Source organism: Mixophyes fleayi, chromosome 2 (assembly GCF_038048845.1).
Source record: "Mixophyes fleayi isolate aMixFle1 chromosome 2, aMixFle1.hap1, whole genome shotgun sequence".
Classification (NCBI taxonomy): domain Eukaryota; kingdom Metazoa; phylum Chordata; class Amphibia; order Anura; family Limnodynastidae; genus Mixophyes; species Mixophyes fleayi.
The window spans coordinates 243,530,978-243,552,804 of NC_134403.1; the positions used below are offsets into that span (position 1 = coordinate 243,530,978).

General features: G+C 42.9%; 1 protein-coding gene across 3 annotated transcripts in view; it reads right to left on the reverse strand.

Annotated features, from left to right (window-relative positions):
* ACACA (acetyl-CoA carboxylase alpha) overlaps window positions 1-21,827 on the reverse strand; it is a 526,387-nt gene that overhangs the window by 164,290 nt on the left and 340,270 nt on the right. For all 3 annotated transcript variants that reach the window (XM_075195717.1, XM_075195718.1, XM_075195719.1), the window contains exon 47: window positions 443-539. In XM_075195717.1, coding sequence (XP_075051818.1) covers window positions 443-539 — 97 coding nt within the window. The remainder of the gene's footprint in view (window positions 1-442; window positions 540-21,827) is intronic.

The window sequence follows — 21,827 nt, forward strand, 5'->3', positions numbered from 1 at the left end:
TCTTTGACCAGGACAGGATGAATATTAGCGTGTTACCTTTACCTGAAATTATATTTTTTTATTTTTCTGTAAAGAACCATTACTGCATGTGACACACACATTTAGATAGATTCTGATAACACAGACAAGCAGCTTTTTGAAAACTAAAGCTGGCCCCACATACTGTGATCTTTCCAGGGACCAGAGCTGCGCAACAAAATCATAGGTGGCCAAATTGGATGGGATCTGCCTGTTAATAAAGAAGAAACCTTCCTGGCACTACTGGGGCCTTTAATTGCAGTTGGAAGATATAGAGACTGATGATGGTCATTTTCTGTCCCAATTTTTCAACCTATTGAATACCGATCCTATGATTTTTATTGGAATTTTTTCTATCAGGCTTTGTTTTGATTTTTAATAGAGCAGTAGATGTGGTCAGTATAACCAAAAAACTTCCCCTTACCTGGCTCTTCCAACCACTACGGTCTGTGCCCAAGGCTGCATTATTTCCATGAAAGATCCATGGTCAAAGAATCCACTTAAAATTTGTCCTTTCTGACCTAAAGGAATATAAGGGGGAAAAAAAATATACATTTATTTATATCTAGTGTACTAGTGTCACAATATGGTGTGCAAAACAGATTGTACATCTAAAACAAAATAAAAAGACTGTAAAGTAACAGATATTGTAGAATTAAATAAAAATAAATGAAAGGGTTCCTTAGAGCGCCTCACATATGATTGCCGGTCAAAACTCTTTGAACTTCAAATATACACTTGTTGAAAAAATATCTATATAAAAATCAAGAGCATGTAAACATTAGAGTGCTATCAATCACAAATATATAAATAAATAAAACTTATATTTGATCTCTTGACGAGGTGTTCCCCAATAGGATTCTCAATGGTGTGATCCAAACATGAAAAACAAAAATAATTTGAACATAATAGTGTAATATTATATGAATTAATTTACATATATAATAAACATCTGAAGTATATAGTCTGTTATTTTTTTTGTTTCTATTAAAGTGATTTTATCGTTTTCCAATAAGCATTGTCTAAGCGATTTCTTGTGTTTCCAAAACACAAACAATTTATATAGCAGATGCAAAAGTTTTAACAGTTCAATACATAATTAGAATACAGTACAGCCGATAGCAAATACACACATACCGCCTCGCCCTTCGCTGCACTCCGCTGATACCAGCTACAGTACTTCACTCCAGAAGACTGTGGTCAGAGATGACTGGGGTAGCTGGTCCCAGGGAGCTTGTATATATACACCCAGTGCTACAGAGAAAACAATACAGATGATGTGGCTTGCTTCTATAGGTCCAGGCTTCAGGATGGTCCAGTGTAATGCAGGTCACAGGCCAGTTCAAACAACTCCCTCCAAGGGTGGGGGTCAACATTCCAGATGGTTCTCCCGCCCAGAAACCAGTTTAAGCTAGTCTATTTACAATACATAGTTAGCAACATTTTAAACATTTATTCCCTAACATCGCTATCTAGAGAATGCAACGTGCGATTCCTTCGGCGAATGAACCGGACAACTGCGGATGAATAGGGGATTTTAAACTAGGCTTCAGGGGCGGAGGGGAAAGCAAGTATTTATGTGATAGACATTGAGAGTAGTAAGGAGGACTTTAACAAGAGATAAGTGAGTGGAGAGGGGGAAAGGAATCATAGCCGATAATGAGAGGCCCTTTTTAAAGCAAAAATAAATACCTAAGGGAGCCAATAGACTTAAGTGTATGCTTGCAAATGCAAGAAGCATGACAGGTAAAATGGGGGAGTTAGAACTAGTAGCAATGAATGAGCAGTATGATATTATAGGTATTCGGAGACCTGATGGGATGATACACATGACTGGGTAGTCAACTTGGAAGGCTATTCTCTCTTCAGGAGGGATAGGGTGTCTTTATATTAAGCCAGAGTTAAAACCAAGTATTCAGGAAGTTATTTACGAGAATATTGTTGATAATATAGAGGCATTGTGGGTGGAAATATCCAGCGGAGGAAAAAGTTCAAAGAAGTTGCTGATAGGGATATGCTATAAACCGCCAGATATTAGTATGATTGAGGAAGTCCAACTTCTACAGCAAATTGAAAAGGTTACACAACTAGGTCAAATTTTAATTATGGGGGATTTTAATTATTCGTACATTGATTGCAGTACTGAGACCTGTGGTACAGATAGGGGAAATAGGTTTCTGAGCACGCTAAAAGACCATTACATGTCCCAATTAGTAGAGGAACCAACTAGGAACCAGACTATACTAGACCTAGTAATAACAAATAATGTAGACGTAATATCAAATATTCAAGTAAGGGAACGCCTGGGAAACAGTGATAATAATATGGTCTCATTTGAAATTCTTTTCCAGAAGCAACGGTATAAGGCCTATGGTCCCAAAGTGTGCGCCGCAGCTCCCAGGGGTTCCGCGGCGTTGTCGCAGGGGTGCCGTGGCCAGGAGGAGAAAAAAAAACAAAAAAAAAAACTTACCAATCCGGCGGCGCCCGGGACCCAGCATCCTCCTCCCTCCTCGCTTCTCACTGAATGTCGGGCGTGATGACGTCCTCACGCCCGACATTCAGTGACAAGTGGCAGGAGAGAGGATGGGGGCACCGCCGAATTGGTAAGACAGAAAAAAAGACATAACTAATAGAAGAAAGGTCAAGTATGGTAAGTAAAGAAACGGAGGGGAATGGTGATAGGAAACAGCAATGAAGGGGCAAAAGAATGAAAAAGGGAGCAGATCGAGGATGCAGAAGGGGCAGAGCGAGTGAATGCAGAAGGGGCAGAGCGAGTAAATGCAGAGGGGGCAGAGCGAGTGAATGCAGAGGGGGCAGAGCGAGTGAATGCAGAGGGGGCAGAGTGAGTGAATGCAGAGGGGGTAGAGCGAGTGAATGCAGGGGCCACAGAGTGTGTGGATGCAGGGGCCACAGAGTGTGTGGAGCTGAAGGAGGGCACAGAGTGTGCGGAGCTGAAGGAGGGCACAGAGTGTGCGGAGCTGAAGGAGGGCACAGAGTGTGCGGAGCTGAAGGAAGGCACAGAGTGTGTGGAGCTGAAGGAGAGCACACAGTGTGTGGAGCTGAAGGAGGGCACAGAGTGTGTGGAGCTGAAGGAGGGCACAGAGTGTGTGGAGCTGAAGGAGGGCACAGAGTGTGTGGATGAAGGGGGCACAGAGAGGGTGGAGATGAAAGAGGGCACAGTGTGATTTAGCTGTAAATTATTCTTTGACAGAAATATAATTGAAAAAAATATATATAAATATTCTTTTCCCCTGGATTTATGTGTATTATTTTTGCATACAACTAAATAAGTTTTTCTGTCCTGACCTAAATACTTATTATGTTTTTTTGCCCCAACTACTTATAAAATGGGACTGCTCTGTAATTTTTTTGGAAGGGTGCCTTGAAAAAACTATGGAGTCTCTAAGAGTGCGGTGAACTGCAAAAGTTTGGGAACCACTGGTATAAGGGATCAACTAGGACTTTAAACTTTAGAAAGGCAAATTTTAATATGCTAAAGGAGTCTATAAAGTGCATAGACTGGGACAAAGTTTTTGAAGGAAAAAATATGGAAGAAAAGTGGGTTGTCTTTAAAATGTTGTTGGAAACATACACGTATACAGTTGCGTGCTTGGGCCACACCTTTTTAATATATTTATTAATGACCTTGGTGATGGTTTAGAGAGTAAAGTTTCTATTTTTGCAGATGATACTTAACTCTGTAAGGTAATAAAATCAGAGCAAGATGTAGCTTCTCTGGAGGATTGGGTGGCCTGTCACGGTCGACTGAATTTCTTGATCCGATTCGGGACCCTTGGGACTAGCTGGAGCAGGAGTGAAACAGAACTTAGCAGCCTGGATGAACTTCTTGCTCATGTTCGTGCTGATTGTAGAATATAGCAGGGGAATTAGCAGTCTGGAAATGTAGACAGGAACACTGCACTTGTAATGCAGTCAGGAACACTGCACTTGTAATGCAGTCAGGAACACTGCACTTGTAATGCAGTCAGGAACACTGCACTTGTAATGCAGTCAGGAACACTGCACTTAGGAGTGCAGACAGGATTACTGCACTTGTAATGCAGTCAGGAACACTGCACTTGTAATGCAGTCAGGAACACTGCACTTGTAATGCAGTCAGGAACACTGCACTTGTAATGCAGTCAGGAACACTGCACTTAGGAGTGCAGACAGGATTACTGCACTTGTAATGCAGTCAGGAACACTGGAGCCAAGAACTATCCTCTGGAGAGAAGTGTGTTGTTCTGGCAATGAACAGATCACAGCAGCAGGTTTAAATAGGATGTCCCAAACAACTATTGGCTGATCAGTTCATGTGATCACAGCTTCTGAATCTGGTTGGTTTGGAATGATCACCTGACTGCATCCAAGATGGCCGCGCCCATGCTGCAGGACAGACAGTATGTGTTTGTTTACAAATGAAGGTGTGGAGAACGGGAATGCTGCAGATGACCAGAAGGGACCCAGGTAGCCGTGATATGACAGCGGCGGATGAGGTAAGTGCGGCTAAGATCCCGATTTGTGACAGTACCCCCTCCCTTACGAGTGGCCACCGGACACTTAGATTGGGGCTTAGTTGGAAACTTGCGGTGAAATTTTTTGATGAGAGATGGAGCGTGAACATCAGAAGCTTTGATCCAGGCCCTCTCTTCTGGACCATAGCCTTTCCAGTCGACTAGATATTGTAAGGTTTTATGTCGAAACCGAGAGTCCAAGATCTCTTTAATTTCATATTCGTCACCATGTTCAGTCTGCACTTCAGGAGAAACCAGTTTGGGTGTATAAAACCGATTTAGCACCAGTGGTTTCAAGAGAGAGATATGGAAGGTGTTGGGTACCCTGAGGTAAGATGGTAGATGTAATTTGTAGGACACTGGATTGATGACTCGGGAGATGTTAAACGGTCCAATAAAGCGAGGAGCGAATTTCATAGATGGAACTCTGAGGCGTAGATTGCGAGTAGACAGCCAGACTCTGTCTCCGGGTTTCAAGCTTGGAATGGCTCGTCGCTTTTTGTCGGCCTGAATTTTGTAGCGTTGGGACGCTTTAAGTAGAGATTCCCGTACCTGGCGCCAGTGGCCTGAAAAATTCTTTAGGAAAACTTCAGAGGCAGGTACTGAGGCTGTAGGAAGTGGAGTAAACAAGGGTACCCTGGGGTGTAGGCCATAGACGGTATGAAATGGAGTGGAAGCAGAGGATTCGTGATAATGATTATTATGAGCAAATTCTGCCCAAGGAAGCAGATCTACCCAGTCGTCTTGAGAAGAGGATATGTACAAACGGAGAAATGTTTCTAGGTCTTGATTAACTCTTTCCGTTTGCCCGTTGGATTGGGGATGATAGGCCGAAGAGAAGTTTAGTTTGATCTGTAGTGCTTGGCACAAGGATCTCCAGAATTTCGCCACAAACTGAACTCCTCTATCTGAGACGATTTCTTCAGGACACCCATGCAAACGGAAGATCTCCTTTATAAATTGCTGAGCCAGGATAGGTGCTGATGGGAGTCCACGGAGAGGAACAAAATGCGCCATTTTAGAGAATCGGTCAACGATGACCCAGATGGTATTGAAATTATTAGAATTGGGCAAATCGGAAACAAAGTCCATAGAAATATGGGTCCAGGGTTTGGTGGGAATAGGCAGAGGCAAAAGTTGACCAGCTGAAGATTGTCTTGAACTTTTATGTTGGGCACAGCTGCCACATGCGGAAACAAATTGCTGAACATCCTGATGAAGCGTAGGCCACCAGTAGCTTCTCAATATGAAAGATTGAGTTTTGCGGATGCCAGCATGACCGGCAAATCTGGAACAATGTGCCCATTGGAGCAATTTTCTCCGCAGATTCTCAGGAACAAAAGTTTTCCCCTGGGGAGGTGTATTGTTGGGTCTACTGACTGCGATGCTGAGTGGGCTGATAATAGGCCGTGGATCCACAATGATGGAATCTTCTTCTTTTACCATAGAACGTGACAGAGCATCGGCCTTGCGATTTTTGGAACCGGGACGGAAGGTGACATGGATATCAAATCGAGAAAAGAATAGTGCCCATCGGGCCTGACGTGGATTCATGCACTGTGCAGTTTTAAAGTAGAGCAGATTCTTGTGATCCGTGTATATTGTGACAGGATAACGAGCTCCCTCAAGTAAATGTCTCCACTCTTCAAGCGCCAATTTGATGGCAAGCAGCTCTTTGTCCCCTATGGCATAATTTCGTTCAGCTGGTAAAAAATTTCGGGAGAAGAACCCGCAGGGATGCCATTGCTCATCAGCTGGTTTTTGGGAGAGAACTGCCCCTACTCCGACAGATGAGGCATCAACTTCCAAGTAGAATGGACAGGTTAAATCTGGTTGCCTCAGTATGGGAGCAGAAATAAATGCTTGTTTCAGAAGTTGAAAAGCAGATTGGGCTTCTTCAGACCACTTGGCAGGATTAGCTCCTTTTTTGGTGAGGGCGGTGAGTGGTGCTACTACAGTAGAGTAGCCACGAATAAATTTTCGATAGTAGTTAGCAAATCCCAGAAATCGCTGTACTGCCTTTAGTGTAGATGGTTGAGGCCAGTTAAGAATAGCTTGCACCTTCTCTGGGTCCATACGGAGACCGGTGCCCGAGATGATATACCCCAAGAATGGAATGGATTCAACTTCGAAGGTGCATTTTTCAAGCTTGCAATACAGTTTATTCCTTCTGAGACGGCTGAGGACCTCTTTAACATGTCTGCGATGGGACTGGATATCAGAGGAGAAAACGAGGATATCGTCCAAATATACCACAATAGTATGGTACAGTAAGTCCCGAAAGATTTCGTTTATGAAGTTCTGAAAAACCGCTGGGGCATTGCTCAGACCGAATGGCATGACAAGATACTCGTAGTGCCCATCCCTGGTGTTAAAGGCGGTTTTCCATTCATCGCCACGCCTGATACGGATCAAATTGTAGGCCCCGCGGAGATCCAACTTCGTAAATATTTGCGCACCTTTGACTCTGTCAAATAACTCTGTGATGAGGGGCAGAGGATACCGGTTCTTGATGGTAATGTTGTTGAGACCTCGGTAATCGATGCAGGGACGTAATCCACCATCTTTTTTTTTTACAAAAAAGAACCCGGCTCCTGCCGGTGAAGAGGATGGGCGAATAAAGCCCCTTTCCAAGTTCTCTTTTACATATTCAGACATAGATTTTGTCTCAGGGATAGAAAGAGGGTAGACTCTGCCACGCGGTGGGGTTTTACCCGGAACAAGATCAATGGGACAGTCCCAATCCCGATGAGGTGGTAGAGTTTCAGCGGCCTGCTTACTGAAAACGTCTGTGAACTCTTGGTAGGCAGAAGGAACTGGCAAAACTTCCTTATCAGAGGTGGAGCAATGTGGAAGAACACGTTGTAAACAGGACCCGAAACAAGTTGGAGCCCACGCCAGGATTTGTGGAGTCGACCAGTCAATATGGGGGTTATGCGTTTGAAGCCATGGAAACCCGAGAACCACAGGGCTAGTGGCTTCTGGGATGACCAAAAAGGTAAGAGACTCGGAATGCAGAACTCCTATTTGGAGCGTCACTGGAGAAGTCTGATGCGTAATGGTACCCCCTGGAATACGGCTACCGTCAACCGCAGAGAGAAAGATGGTCACTGGAATTTTCTCTAGTGGAATGGCTAGTTCAGCAGCTAATCTGGCAGACATGAAATTCCCAGCTGCTCCAGAATCCAGCAGGGCTGAAATGTATTGGGAGCCTTGAGCGTGTTTCAGAGTGACTGGGATAATACAGTCCTTGCCTTGTGGGGAGCGAAGAGCCACTCCTAGGCTCACTTCCTCATTGTCAGCTAGGAGGTTGTGTTTACCCGGCTTACGAGGACAATGATGTAACAGATGTCCGGAACTGGCACAGTATAAGCAAAGTTTCTCTCTAACTCGCCGTTCTCGCTCGGTGGGTAAAAGACGTGCTTTGCCTAATTGCATGGGTCCTTCAGGGAAAGGAGACGGTACACGGACCCGTTGAATAGGGTGGAACTTGGGGTGTTTCAGCCTCCTCTTTTCTAGAGTTCTTTCTCTGAACCGAAGATCAACCCGATTGCAGGTGGTAATCAATTGGTCTAGCGTTGTAGGTAAGTCCCGAGACGCTAATACATCCTTAATGTGGTCAGACAGGCCCTGCCAGAAAACCGCAACAAGAGCATCGTTATTCCAAGATAGTTCAGAGGAAAGTGTTTGAAATTGAACGGCATATTGGCCAACAGACTGCTGCCCTTGCCGAAGGCGCAGAATATCTAAAGCGGCTGACGTTGTTCTTCCAGGCTCGTCGAATATTCTGCGGAAGGTAGACAGGAAGCTATCAATGTCAAATAAAATTGGGTCAGATTTTTCCCAGAGCGGTGATGCCCATGCCAGAGCTTGCCCTGATAGTAGCGAAACAATATAAGCAGTTTTGGTACGTGCAGTGGGGAAATTTCCGGGTTGTAATTCAAAGTGTATACTACACTGGTTGAGAAACCCGCGGCAATTCTTCGGATCGCCATTGTATTTAGCTGGCGTGGGAAGGTGGAGTCTGGATGAAGTAAGTAGTGAATCAGGTATTACTGGCTCAGGCGGAGTATGGGATGGTTGACTGCGGAATAACTGCAAGGTATCCATACGTGTAGAAACATCCTGCAGCAATCTCAAAATTTGCCCTTGGTTAGTTTCTTGTCTCTCAATGCGTTCAGCTAATATTTGGACAGAGTCCTCCCTCGGGGTATGTTCCCCTAGCGGATCCATTAGGCCAGAACAAACTGTCACGGTCGTCTGAATTTCTTGATCCGATTCGGGACCCTTGGGACTAGCTGGAGCAGGAGTGAAACAGAACTTAGCAGCCTGGATGAACTTCTTGCTCATGTTCGTGCTGATTGTAGAATATAGCAGGGGAATTAGCAGTCTGGAAATGTAGACAGGAACACTGCACTTGTAATGCAGTCAGGAACACTGCACTTGTAATGCAGTCAGGAACACTGCACTTGTAATGCAGTCAGGAACACTGCACTTGTAATGCAGTCAGGAACACTGCACTTAGGAGTGCAGACAGGATTACTGCACTTGTAATGCAGTCAGGAACACTGCACTTGTAATGCAGTCAGGAACACTGCACTTGTAATGCAGTCAGGAACACTGCACTTGTAATGCAGTCAGGAACACTGCACTTAGGAGTGCAGACAGGATTACTGCACTTGTAATGCAGTCAGGAACACTGGAGCCAAGAACTATCCTCTGGAGAGAAGTGTGTTGTTCTGGCAATGAACAGATCACAGCAGCAGGTTTAAATAGGATGTCCCAAACAACTATTGGCTGATCAGTTCATGTGATCACAGCTTCTGAATCTGGTTGGTTTGGAATGATCACCTGACTGCATCCAAGATGGCCGCGCCCATGCTGCAGGACAGACAGTATGTGTTTGTTTACAAATGAAGGTGTGGAGAACGGGAATGCTGCAGATGACCAGAAGGGACCCAGGTAGCCGTGATATGACAGCGGCGGATGAGGTAAGTGCGGCTAAGATCCCGATTTGTGACATGGCCAAATTGAATATGAGATTTAACACAGATAAATGTAAGGTTATGCATTTAGGGATCAAAAACCAGAACGCAATCTATAAATTAAATGGAATTAATTTAGGGGAATCTATAATGGAAAAGGATTTGGGAGTGCTCATAGACAGTAAACTAAGCAATAGTGCTCAATGTCAAGCAGCAACTGCAAGGGCAAATAAAGTATTGACATGCATAAAAAGGGGCATAGATGCAAGGGAAGATAGTGTAATTTTGCCACTGTATAAATCGTTGGTAAGATCTCATCTTGAATATGCAGTACAGTTCTGGGCACCACTCTATAAAAAGATAATTTGGAACTAGAAAGGGTTCAGAGAAAGGCGTCAAAATTGATAAAGGGTATGGAGTCATTAAGTTATAAGGAAAGGTTAGCCAGTTTAGGCATGTTTACTTTAGAAAAGAGGCATCTAAAAGGAGATATGATTACTATGTACAAATACATTAAAGGTCAATACATTCATGGGAACTTTTTACCACAAGGACTATACACAGGACACGCGGTCACCCCCTAAAGTTAGGGGAGGGGAAATTGCACAACCAGCAAAGGAAGGGGTTTTTTACAGTAAGGGCAGTCAAGATATGGAATTTATTGCCAGGGAAGGTTGTGTTGGCAGATTTAAGAGATATGTTTAAGAAAGGGTAGCGGAAAAGTGTATCCATGGATACAACCGTTAATTAAAATGAAGTGTATAGTAGTGGATATAGGGTAAAAATAGGACTGCAATATTAGGTCTGGGGGGATTTTCACAATTGAAACAGATTGACGGTTGTTTACTCTGGATCAATTTCAAATATAAGTGCAGGATTGCAGGAGATCCAAAATAGGTTGAACTTGATGGACTGGTCTCTTTTTTCAACCTCATCAACTATGTTACAGGCAGATTTATTATTTTGCTCATAGATACTACAAAAGATCTGCTAAGTAGATACAATTTTAACAAAATGCAGAGATCTAAAGCTGGTCATACACGTTAAGATTCTGCTGCTTATTATGAGCACTGAGCAACAAAATAAGAGTCCAAATTAAACCCACACTAAAATTGTCAAACTTGACAAAATCTCTCCTTCAGGTGCTTGACAGTCAATCCTCCAGCATCATTGGGGCCAATTACTGCGGGTGTGCCACAAACTGCAGCAGTCTTGGAACAAAAGCCACTCAGAAGCAACTATGTTAGGTTTGTCATTGAAGCTAGCTAACATAATTGTCTTGCCATTAGGTACCTGCCATACACCTTAATAAACTTGGCTGGAGAGCAGAGGGAATAGGAGCACTGTCTCCAGATGAATTTAGCTGCATTACACTGCCATACTAATACTTATAAACAGCACCTGTGTGAACAGCATTACTTCTCATGCATTCAGGTATTGTATCATCATTGGCGCCCAGCACACCTCAGTCGCAATATCAATCTGGTGCACTGAGCCCCAAGTTGTCAGATTAACCACTACAGTCTGTACTTGTAAACTAACCAATATTCCTGACTGTTCTGATAACATTATGACCTTTGCTTTGACTCTGACCACAATTATTAAATATGATTATCTATTTTCTTGGATTAATACATTTACAGTCAAGTCCATAAATATTGGGACATCTACACAATTCTCATATTTTGGGCTCTATACACCACCACAATGGATTTGAAATGAAACTAACAAGATGTGCTTTAACTGCAGACTTTCAGCTTTAATTTGAGGGTATTTACATCCAAATCAGGTGAACTACAGGAATTACAACATCAACATATGTGGCTAACTGTAGTTTATGGGGTTCAAAAGCCTTTTAAATTATACTGTGTTGTTTTAAAGATATAGACAAGTGTCACACCTACTACCACTAGTCACATGGCAGTATGAGGGCGACGCTAGTGTGGCACAATCTTCTCAACTTCAATTAAAATAAATGCTTATCTAAAAGGCTTGAATACTGTACCAAATCCTACTAAACCATTATCGGATTTTTTAACAAAGAATGAGGGTCAAAAAGCAGTATTTGCATTAATCAAGCGGTTAACATTGTATGATGAACTGAAAAAAGGGGAAAAAATATGTTGGTGACAACTGTACTTTTTTATGATTGCAATGCTCACATTACATGCTCATGCCTCTTGGAAGAGCAATAGGCCGAGACGCAGCACAAAATTATCTTTGATGGTGCCCACAATTGCACCAAATTGCATAGGTGTGCGGAGAGATATCTACAGAGGAGAAGTTTTAATCGTTGTTAAATAATAAACTGAGTGATACTGATATGGTAAGCGCTTACGTTTTACCAACAGCATTGTTACAGTACAGTAAAATTATCACAGCAGATGGCAAGTCCCGTTTCTTAAATACTCCACAAGAGGCTGAGGATTGGCTTAAAAGACGTCCACCTGTACGCCAAAGAGATCCTTGAACTATTTCTGGTGTTGGGGCTACAGATTTGGGATTTCTCTTGTTAGGATTTAAGGGGTAATTATAATTATTAGGATGTTTTGTGTTTTGAAGGGTTACAGGTATGCCTTAGTTAAAATTGGTATACAGGGTTAGGGATTGTTAACGAAAAATTGGTTAGTCGCTTTACTTATTGTAATCATGTTATTAACTATGCTAATATGTTTTGTTCTAAACACTCCTGAACATTGTATTGTTATAGCAGAGGCGTCTATGCTGTGCAGGACTGTGATAGATACCTGTATTCTGATTTGAATACTGGCTCGCTATGGCCAACTTAAACATGAGTAGACCTGCTTGCTTGGAACATTAGGGGACTGAACGACAAACTCAAGCGGTTATTGGTGCTAAACCAGGTCAAAAAGTTTGATCCTGATGTATTGTGTCTACTAGAAACTCACCTTACCAGTAGTAAGGTTCTTTCCATTAAAAAATCCCGGGTGGGATGGGCCGATCATGCCACTTATTCAACATACTCCAGAGGTGTCTCAGTGCTAATTAAAAAACAGCTTAACTTTGTCTTGGAACAGGTTCAGATTGATCCATAGGGCAGATATATTTTTCTCAGAGCCTCATTTAACTATACCCAAATGATTATTTTAGCAGTATATATCCCTCCCGCATACAATAGCGACATTATTTGCAAAGGTGCAGCTTTCATGAGCACGGCTCCTGATACAGCAGTGTTGTGTTTGGGAGACTTTAAAAATGTAATAAATGTTAATCTGGATAGATGGTGGGAAGACCCCATGACACTCCCTAGTAGGCCAACTAATTTTGGTAAACTTATTGATGATATGGGACTAATAAATGTTTGGAGGTTTAGAAACCCAGATACCAGACAATTTTCGTGTCACCCCTGTACTTATCACTCCCTTTCAAGAATTGACATGGTCCTTGCTTCACGTAATCTGCTCCCTTTGGTGTCTGGAATCGAATACCTGCCTAGGGGCATTTCCAATCACTCCCCAATCCTTGCAGACCTTGACCTTAGAGCTCAACGGGGCTTACAGTTCTGGAAGCTAAATCCATATTGGTTAACCAAACTGGGTGATGGTATGGGATTGGAGAACCTTTGGGAAAATTATTTTATAGATAATTCGATAAAGATCAATCCCATTGTGTTGTGGGACTCATTAAAAGCTTTCATGAGGGGCACATTTACAAACAAATTAGCTGGAATTAAAAAACTTAATAGACAGAGGGAGTCTGATTTCGAACAGAAATGTCAAGATCTGGAGGTTTTATATATTGGTACACATGATGTTAGAGACAGATTAAACTGGTTACGAGCTCAATCTGATTGCTCCAACTTCATATATGAGAAGAATAGTCAAAGTCTTATGTTCTCTAGACATAATCAATATTTCCAAGCCGACTTAAGGGAAGTTATCTGGCATGTCTAGCAAAAGATGAGATGTCCAGCAGGACAATTCCTACTATGTTAGACAAATATAATGTAAAGCAGTTTACAAGACCTAAAATTGCTGAAGTTTTCTTTCAGTATGACGGTCACTTATATATTCAAGAAAGACACAATATGCACCCACCGAGCATGACAATTACCTTAAAAGAGTTAAACTCCCACGACTATCACCAGAATCGGCCGACCTCCTAGACTCCCCCATTACAGAAGACGAAATTACGGCAGCCATTTCATTATTTCCATATTGTAAGGCCCCAGGAATTGATGGTATTCCTATAGAAGTGTATAAAGAATACAACAAATTCCTTGTTCCCAAACTTTTAGAGATTTATTCTTAGTTCCTGGAATGTGGTTTTCTGCACCCATCTATGTCAGAGGCCATAGTCATCCTTATATAAAAATCGGGAAAAGATCCCCTACACCCAGAATCATACCACCCTTTCTCCTTAATCACCACTGATGCCAAGATCCTTGCTAAAATCCTTTCTAAAAGTTTTAATAGAGTCATACAGGAGGTGGTTCACCCAGATCAGATGGGGTTTGTGCCTGGCAGGTCTGCCCTGATTAACAACATGCGGTTATTTATGCATATCCAGAGGGTTCAATCTCCTGGGGAGAAAGCAGTGGTCTTTCCTTGGATGCAGCCAAAGCCTTTGAATCAGTCAAAGGCCTCGGGACTATCTCTGGCAGGTTCTGGGGAGTTTCGGTTTTGGCTCCAGCTTTATCAAACTTGTTACACTCCTCTATTGTGCACCAGTGGCCAGGATAAGTGTTAACGGTTATACGACAGCTCCGTTTGATATGGGTCGGGGCACCCGGCAAGGCTGCCCATTGCCCCTGCCTTATTTGCCTTGCAATAGAACCATTGGCTTGTTTGATCCACTCTCATGAAAACATCAAGGGTATCCAGATGGGGAATATCTCTGATAGTATAGTGCTATATGTGAACGATATGCTGATCTTCCTTAAAGACCATGATGGCTCTTTGACAAAGGGTATGGAGTCATTAAGTTATGGAGAAAGGTTAGCCAGTTTAGGCATGTTTACTTTAGAAAAGAGGCGTCTAAGGGGAGATATGATTACTATGTACAAATACATTAAGGGTCAATACAGAGAACTTTCATGGGAACTTTTTATCCCAAGGACTATTGTCACGGGTCTCTGGTATATTTCACAATATTATTGCACAGAAACAGTGATGATGGTAAACTTAAATATTTTTTGTAAATACAGGCAGGGTTGGATCTCAGTGGCTGAAGAGCCAGGCAAGGCATGAAACAAAATGTCCAGGAATAATATTCAAAACAAAGTCTTTTAAACTTGCCAGGCTCCAGAGCTGCAGATTGAAGTCCAAAAGCCAGGCAAGCATAAACAGCAAAATCCAGAGCTGCAACACAAACAGCAAAATCCAGAGCTGCAACACAAACAGCAAAATCCAGAGCTGCAACACAAACGGCGATCCAGAGCTGCAACACAAACGGCGATCCAGAGCTGCAACACAAACGGCGATCCAGAGCTGCAACACAAACGGCGATCCAGAGCTGCAACACAAACGGCGATCCAGAGCTGCAACACAAACGGCGATCCAGAGCTGCAACACAAACAATGAACCAGCAAGGAATGATTGCCACAGGTCAGTTTTTATGGTCTGGTGATCAGCAAAACACTTAACAGCTGAGGGAGGACACACAATCCACATAGCGGCCACTAGTGTGGAAAATGCAGAACTGCACCTGTAGGGACTTAGTGCAGAAAAGCATCAGGCCATAACAGTACACCCCCCTAAACAAAGCGGATTCCAGACGCTTTTTTTTTCTTTTCTTTTCCTCTCCCCAACCTAGACAGCAGATTTTACAGGCAGTAACCTTGACAATTATAGCACAGGAGTCTATGACTGGGCACTCTGAAGACTTTGACTGTGGGTTAGCAGCTGTTATCTCGGACTGGGCACCCAACTCAGGGAGCTCGGATTGAGCACATTCATCTGAACGCCCGGACTGGGCACACAGCTTGAACTGGACAGCGGTGGGAGGAGCCTCGGACGCGGCAGCACTGTGAGGAGCCTCGGACGCGGAAGCACTGTGAGGAGCCCCGGACGCGGAAGCACTGTGAGGAGCCTCGGACGCGGCAGAACTGTGAGGAGCCTCGGACGCGGCAGCACTGTGAGGAGCCTCGGACGCGGCAGCACTGAGTAAAAACTCGGGCTGGACCGCACTGACCGGCAACTCGGGCTGGACCGCACTGACCGGCAACTCGGGCTGGACCGCACTGACCGGCAACTCGGGCTGGACCGCACTGACCGGCAACTCGGGCTGGACCGCACTGACCGGCAACTCGGGCTGGACCGCACTGACCGGCAACTCGGGCTGGACTGTATTGACCAACAACTCGGGCTGGACCTTCAATAATGTCTTTGGAGCGGACTTAAAGGGTAGCGCCCTCTCTGAAGCAGATAGTATCTCGGGACTGGAAACAGAAGCTGGAAGCTTGGTACCGGAAGCAGGAGCTAGAAGCTTGGCACCGGAAGCAGGAGCTAGAAGCTTGGCACCGGAAGCAGGAGCTAGAAGCTTGGCACCGGAAGCAGGAGCTAGAAGCTTGGCACCGGAAGCAGGAGCTAGAAGCTTGGCACCGGAAGCAGGGGCTGGCACAGGAAGCAGGTGCTGGCACAGGAAGCAGGGGCTGGCACCTCAGGACAGGAGGCAGAAGCTGGCACCTCAGGACAGGAGGCAGAGGCTGGTAACTTGGCACTGGAAGCAGGAGCTGGAAGGTTGGCACTGGAAACGGGAGCTGGCACCTCAGGACAGGAGGCAGAGGCTGGCACCTCAGGACAGGAGGCAGAGGCGGGCACCTCAGGACAGGAGGCAGAGGCTGGCACCTCAGGACAGGAGGCAGAGGCTGGCACCTCAGGACAGGAGGCAGAGGCTGGCACCTCAGGACAGGAGGCAGAGGCTGGCCCCTCAGGACAGGAGGCAGAGGCTGGCACCTCAGGACAGGAGGCAGAGGCTGGCACCTCAGGACAAGAGGAAGGATCTGGTAACTTGGCACTGGAGGCAGGAGCTGGAAGCTTGGCACTGGAGGTAGGAGCTTGCACCATAGAGCGGGAGGCAGTAATAAATGGTGGAACATAAACAAATTTGTAATGCAGAGAGGAAACAACAGGGGATGGATCAGTAGGCTGACGTGGTCTACGGATAGGACAGACCTGTAAGAAGTGCTCATTGCTGGCACAGTACAGACACAATTTGTCTGTTATTTTGCGCTGCCGCTCCTCTTCGGAGAGATGGGGGCGTGGACCACCTGTGAACCGGGAATTAGTTAAACCATAGTTCTTAGTAAACGGCAAATTTGTAGAAGCACAATTACGAGGTGCTGCTTGCACAGATTCCACAGCAGAGAGGATTGGTGGAGACAAATCACCTGCTTCTGCATTAGAAGAGACAGAGTCTGACAGCCTCCTGAGTGGGTCCATAAGCAAGGTAGAAAATTTAGCCAGCTGGGAGCGTAGCAGGATTATGTCCATTTGTAATGCCTGTAGCATAGATGAGTCTGAAAAAGCTGACACAGGTGTGGCCCCAGCAAGATCCATGAGGTTGGGCTAGTTCATTCTGTCACGGCTCTCTGGTGTATTTCACAATATTACTGCACAGAAACAGTGATGATGGTAAACTTAAATATTTATTGTAAATACAGGCAGGGTTGGATCTCAGTGGCTGAAGGGCCAGGCAAGGCATGAAACAAAATGTCCAGGAATAATATTCAAAACAAAGTCTTTTAAACTTGCCAGGCTCCAGAGCTGCAGATTGAAGTCAGAGTCCAAAAGCCAGGTAAGCATAAACAGCAAAATCCAGAGCTGCAAAATAAACAGAGATCCAGAGCTGCAACACAAACAGAGATCCAGAGCTGTAACACAAACAATGAACCAGCAAGGAATGATTGCCACAGGTCAGTTTTTATGGTCTGGTGATCAGCAAAACACTTAACAGCTGAGGGAGGACACACAATCCACATAGCGGCCTCTAGTGTGGAAAAAGCAGAACTGCACCTGTAGGGACTTGGTGCAGAAAAGCATCAGGCCATAACAACTATACACAGGACACGCGGTCACCCCCTAAGGTTAGAGGAGAGGAAATTTCACAACCAGCAAGGGAAGGGGTTCTTTACAGTAAGGGCAGTCAAGATATGGAATTCACTGCCAGGAAAGATTGTGATTCAATAGATATGTTTAAGAAAGGGTTAGACAAATTTCTTGCGGAAAAGTGTATCCAGGGATACAACCATTAATTAAAATGCAAGATAGTAGTAGATATAGGGTAAAAATAGGACTGCGATATTGAATCTGGGGGGATTTTCACAATTGAAATAGATTGGCAGTTGCTTACTCTGGATCAATTTCAAATATAAGTGCAGGATTGCAGGAGATCCAAAATAGGTTGAACTTGATGGACTGGTCTCTTTTTTCAACCTCATCAACTATGTTACTATGTTACAAATCATCTGGAGGTGGTTGAGGGTTTTGGGGACTATTCTGGTCTCAGAATCAATTAGAATAAATCAGTGGTTTTCCCTCTAGGTTGGCAACCTCCACTTGGTGCTGTGCTCTGCAAGTCAATCCAATGGTCTAACAAGTTTAAGTATTTGGGAATTTACATGACGGCTCATGCGTCTGACTACGTCAAACTCAATATAGACCCAATAACTGAATACCTTAATAATAAATGTCATACATGGAGAAGACTTCCCCTTACAGTTACTCGAAGAATTCATCTTAATAAAATGGTAATCCAACCCAAATGTGTATATACTTTACAACATTCCCCAGTTTAATTGCCGCTATATGTGTTCCAAAATATAAACAAGTACCTAATCTCGTTGATATGGGGAGGGAAGAGAGCTAGGGTGTGCTTCAATACCTTATGTAGGACAAAGAGCTCAGGTGGACTGGCCTTGCCTAACCTTAGACTTTACTATCTTGCTTCTCAACTTACTCACATAATCCCTTGCTTCACATGATACTGCTCATGGCCACTTTTTGGGCGAGCAGATGGACCTCTCCCTCGAACCACTACATGTTCTTTTGATCCGACACAAACCAAGTGAGGTGGCTGAAATTATGAGACAGGCCTCAATGATATGGTCAGTGGCACATGCACTCTTGAGAGGCGAAGGGCTGGATCCAGACTCCCATCTGTGGCATAATTCTGATTTGGGGGAATTGGTGAAGTTAGAAGATATAATGATGTGGATAAAAAACGGAAGTGCATACTATTGGTCAAATATATATAGATGGTCACTTACGATCATTTGAGCAACTAAAGTCCTCTTACCAGTTATCTAACTCCCAGTTCTTCAGATATCTGCAATTGAGGCATGCCATTAACACTCAATTTCCTAGAGAGCAGCCACAGATCCTAGACTCCCCTTTAACAAATGTGATGGGTTCTCTGGGTTTCTGTAAATTAATAACAGTGTTGTATGCCACATTACTGCCTCAGGTGTCTCAGAGAGAATTGGATCAGTTGAGAAATAAATGATCTGGGCGTCCTTTTAGATGATGAATGGAGCTTGGTGATAGGGCGTACAAAAATTGCCACCTCATGTCTCAAGTTCCAGCAAATACATTTTTATATATTGAATAGAGTGTATGTAACACCCTCTAGCCTACACATGATGAGACTTCGCACCTCCTCTGAGTGTCCTAAGTGCGGAGACCCCATATGTACTTTCTGACACTTATTATGGACATGACCAATTGTTCAATCATTTTGGTGTAATATATGGGCACACATCTCCTCTACACTACCTCTCACCCCTCCTATGTGCCCCAAGATATGTTTGTTTGGTATTACATTAGATGAGAATTTAGACAAGCCACTCTTCAAATTTATATATTTATATTGTCCTTCCTAGCCAAGGTGGTCCTTGCTAGGGGTTGGATGGCGCTGTAGGCTCCCAGTGTTGATCACTGAACTAATTTAGTAACTGAGATATGTAGGCATGAATGGTTTATATCTACTATAGTAAAAAGGCCTTACACAGGTATCATAAAAATTGGCACCACTGGTATGAGTCTCAATTTGCTGTCCTCCCCTACCAAGATGTTTGATGTCTATGGCGAACCACCAGTTATGATATTAGTAACAGCCCTGCGCAGCTTTAGCTTTGGTTTCAGTTTTAACTCATTTATTTAGTTTGGTTCCGAAGTGTAGTTCACTGTACATTTTTGTCAATGAAAATACTTACTCTGATTAGAGTTAAATAATATCTTTGTCTGTTAAAAGCGATAATAACTTTTAGTATACTGGAATTGGGTATGTATGTTTTGTTATATAATTTGTTTTGTTGTACTGTCCCTTAAAAATGTAAATAATAAAAACACTTTATACAGTACAGTAAAATTTTAATAGGTGTCATCTCCCACTGTTCACAATTGTAAAACAATGTGTGCCTTGAAAATGCAAGAGTTGCCAAAAGGCGGAACAGTGGAAATATGTGATGTGTTGAGAAAATAAAAATTGAGCATTGTAATAAATTTATTTATTAAACCTAAGATGGATCTGATTTTAAAGCAGTGCTTTTTAACACAGTGCAGTGCCTTCTAGAAATCTATTGTAAATAATTATTTGTAAAGATGGAAGAAAAATCTAGAAACATTTCTACTGTTTTTCCTTTTTGTTTTCATACAACTAGAAAGTAACATTACTTTTGTTTGCTTTGTGTTGCTGTTTGTATATTTTGTATCGTGTAAATCAACAATGATACAGGATAAACTTTTAACGTTGGATATTAGTTTGTACCATTAAGCTACAATATTTCCATTACAAGTAGTAAAACAATTTGGATCCGTAGATACATGAATCAGCATTTTCACACTATAGTATAAGCAACATGGAGGATGGAACATTTCTACCCTCCGTATAGATTCCAGCTCTTTCCTTACTTTGGACACCTAAAACATATAGCAAGCTGAAGCACTGCCACCAGTCTGAACAGAAAACGGATTCATTTGAACCCCAACCTCTGAAATCATAAGCCCAAAACCAATTAAAAGAATGTCTCCAAGTGCTGTAACCTTTCCTGACTTAAAGTGGCAGGCAAGAGTGTTTTATCATGGTGAGAAAAGCCTTGTAATTATTATGTTCTACATTGCAGGCTTCTTGGCCTCACTGTACAGTGTGAGCATCTATTCCAGACCTATCTTCCTATCACAAGTTTGAGCTGCTGGTTTAGATTCTAGCCCAGAGTCTCGCGTCACATTGAAGAATCTCATAGCACTATCTTCTCTAATAAATGGCTTTAACTTTTCACCTACCAGATATCTACTTTAACTTATCACCTGGAATCATCTTCTTTTCTTAACGCCTCTACTAAATTAAAATCTGAAAGCTACCTTATTTGGAGCCAGGCTGCAGCTAGCATTTCAGACAGGAGGATAAATGGCTGCAGAGTGAATGTAAAATATTATCCAAATAGAGCAAACTGGGCCAACCACAAACCTATTTGATGTTTCTCAACTCTAATTCACCTTTTCTTACCAAGTTTAAGGACATTTGCACATCTCAGAAGTGGAGTGTTATTAAGCTTAGCCCAATGGAAATATGAAAATGGCCAAAGTAATTTAGATTTTAAATAGCTGCCATTTTAGGTGCTCCCGTGTTTTCTAAGATGCAGTCACAAAAAGAATAGGAAACTCCATAACACTAATAAAATCAAACAGCCCATAAGAGTATACATAAATTTATACATAAAACTGTCTAATTAAAGCAGCAGTAGATCATTACAGCTGTTTAAACACTAGTAATAGTCCAAAGTTTCTTGTGTAATTTGCATGAACAGTTATTACAGTAAAGAGATAGAGACATAAATAAAAACAATTGTGGGATAATATACATCCTGCTGTAAATTTCACAGATATCAGAAATCACTGAGGAGTTTTGTGATAACAAAAACAGCACAGTTCTTTTACACAGAAATCGGAGGTGACTTCTAGTATTCTTGGAACTGATGTCCGTAATCATTTATAGCAGGTGGTTCAATTCCCTATTATACATAAGTTCTCCTAATGAACACTGAAGTGATGACATTACACTTCACTGATAATAAGTAATTACATCAGCCCAGACAAAATATATTATATGTGCAGATATTATTTACAGATGTGTATATGTTTAAAAGCATCACTTGTGTACTATAATGCTGCACATATCCAAAACTACATCTTAGAAACAATTTTAGAACAAATTTACAGCTTGTTCTGTTTGTTTATGAAGGATACAAATAGAAGTGTCTGCAGCTACAACAGATACTTAGCAAATTACAAAATTACAGAAATGGTCTATGGCTGGGTACACGCTACAGAAAATTTATCCCGATGCGATA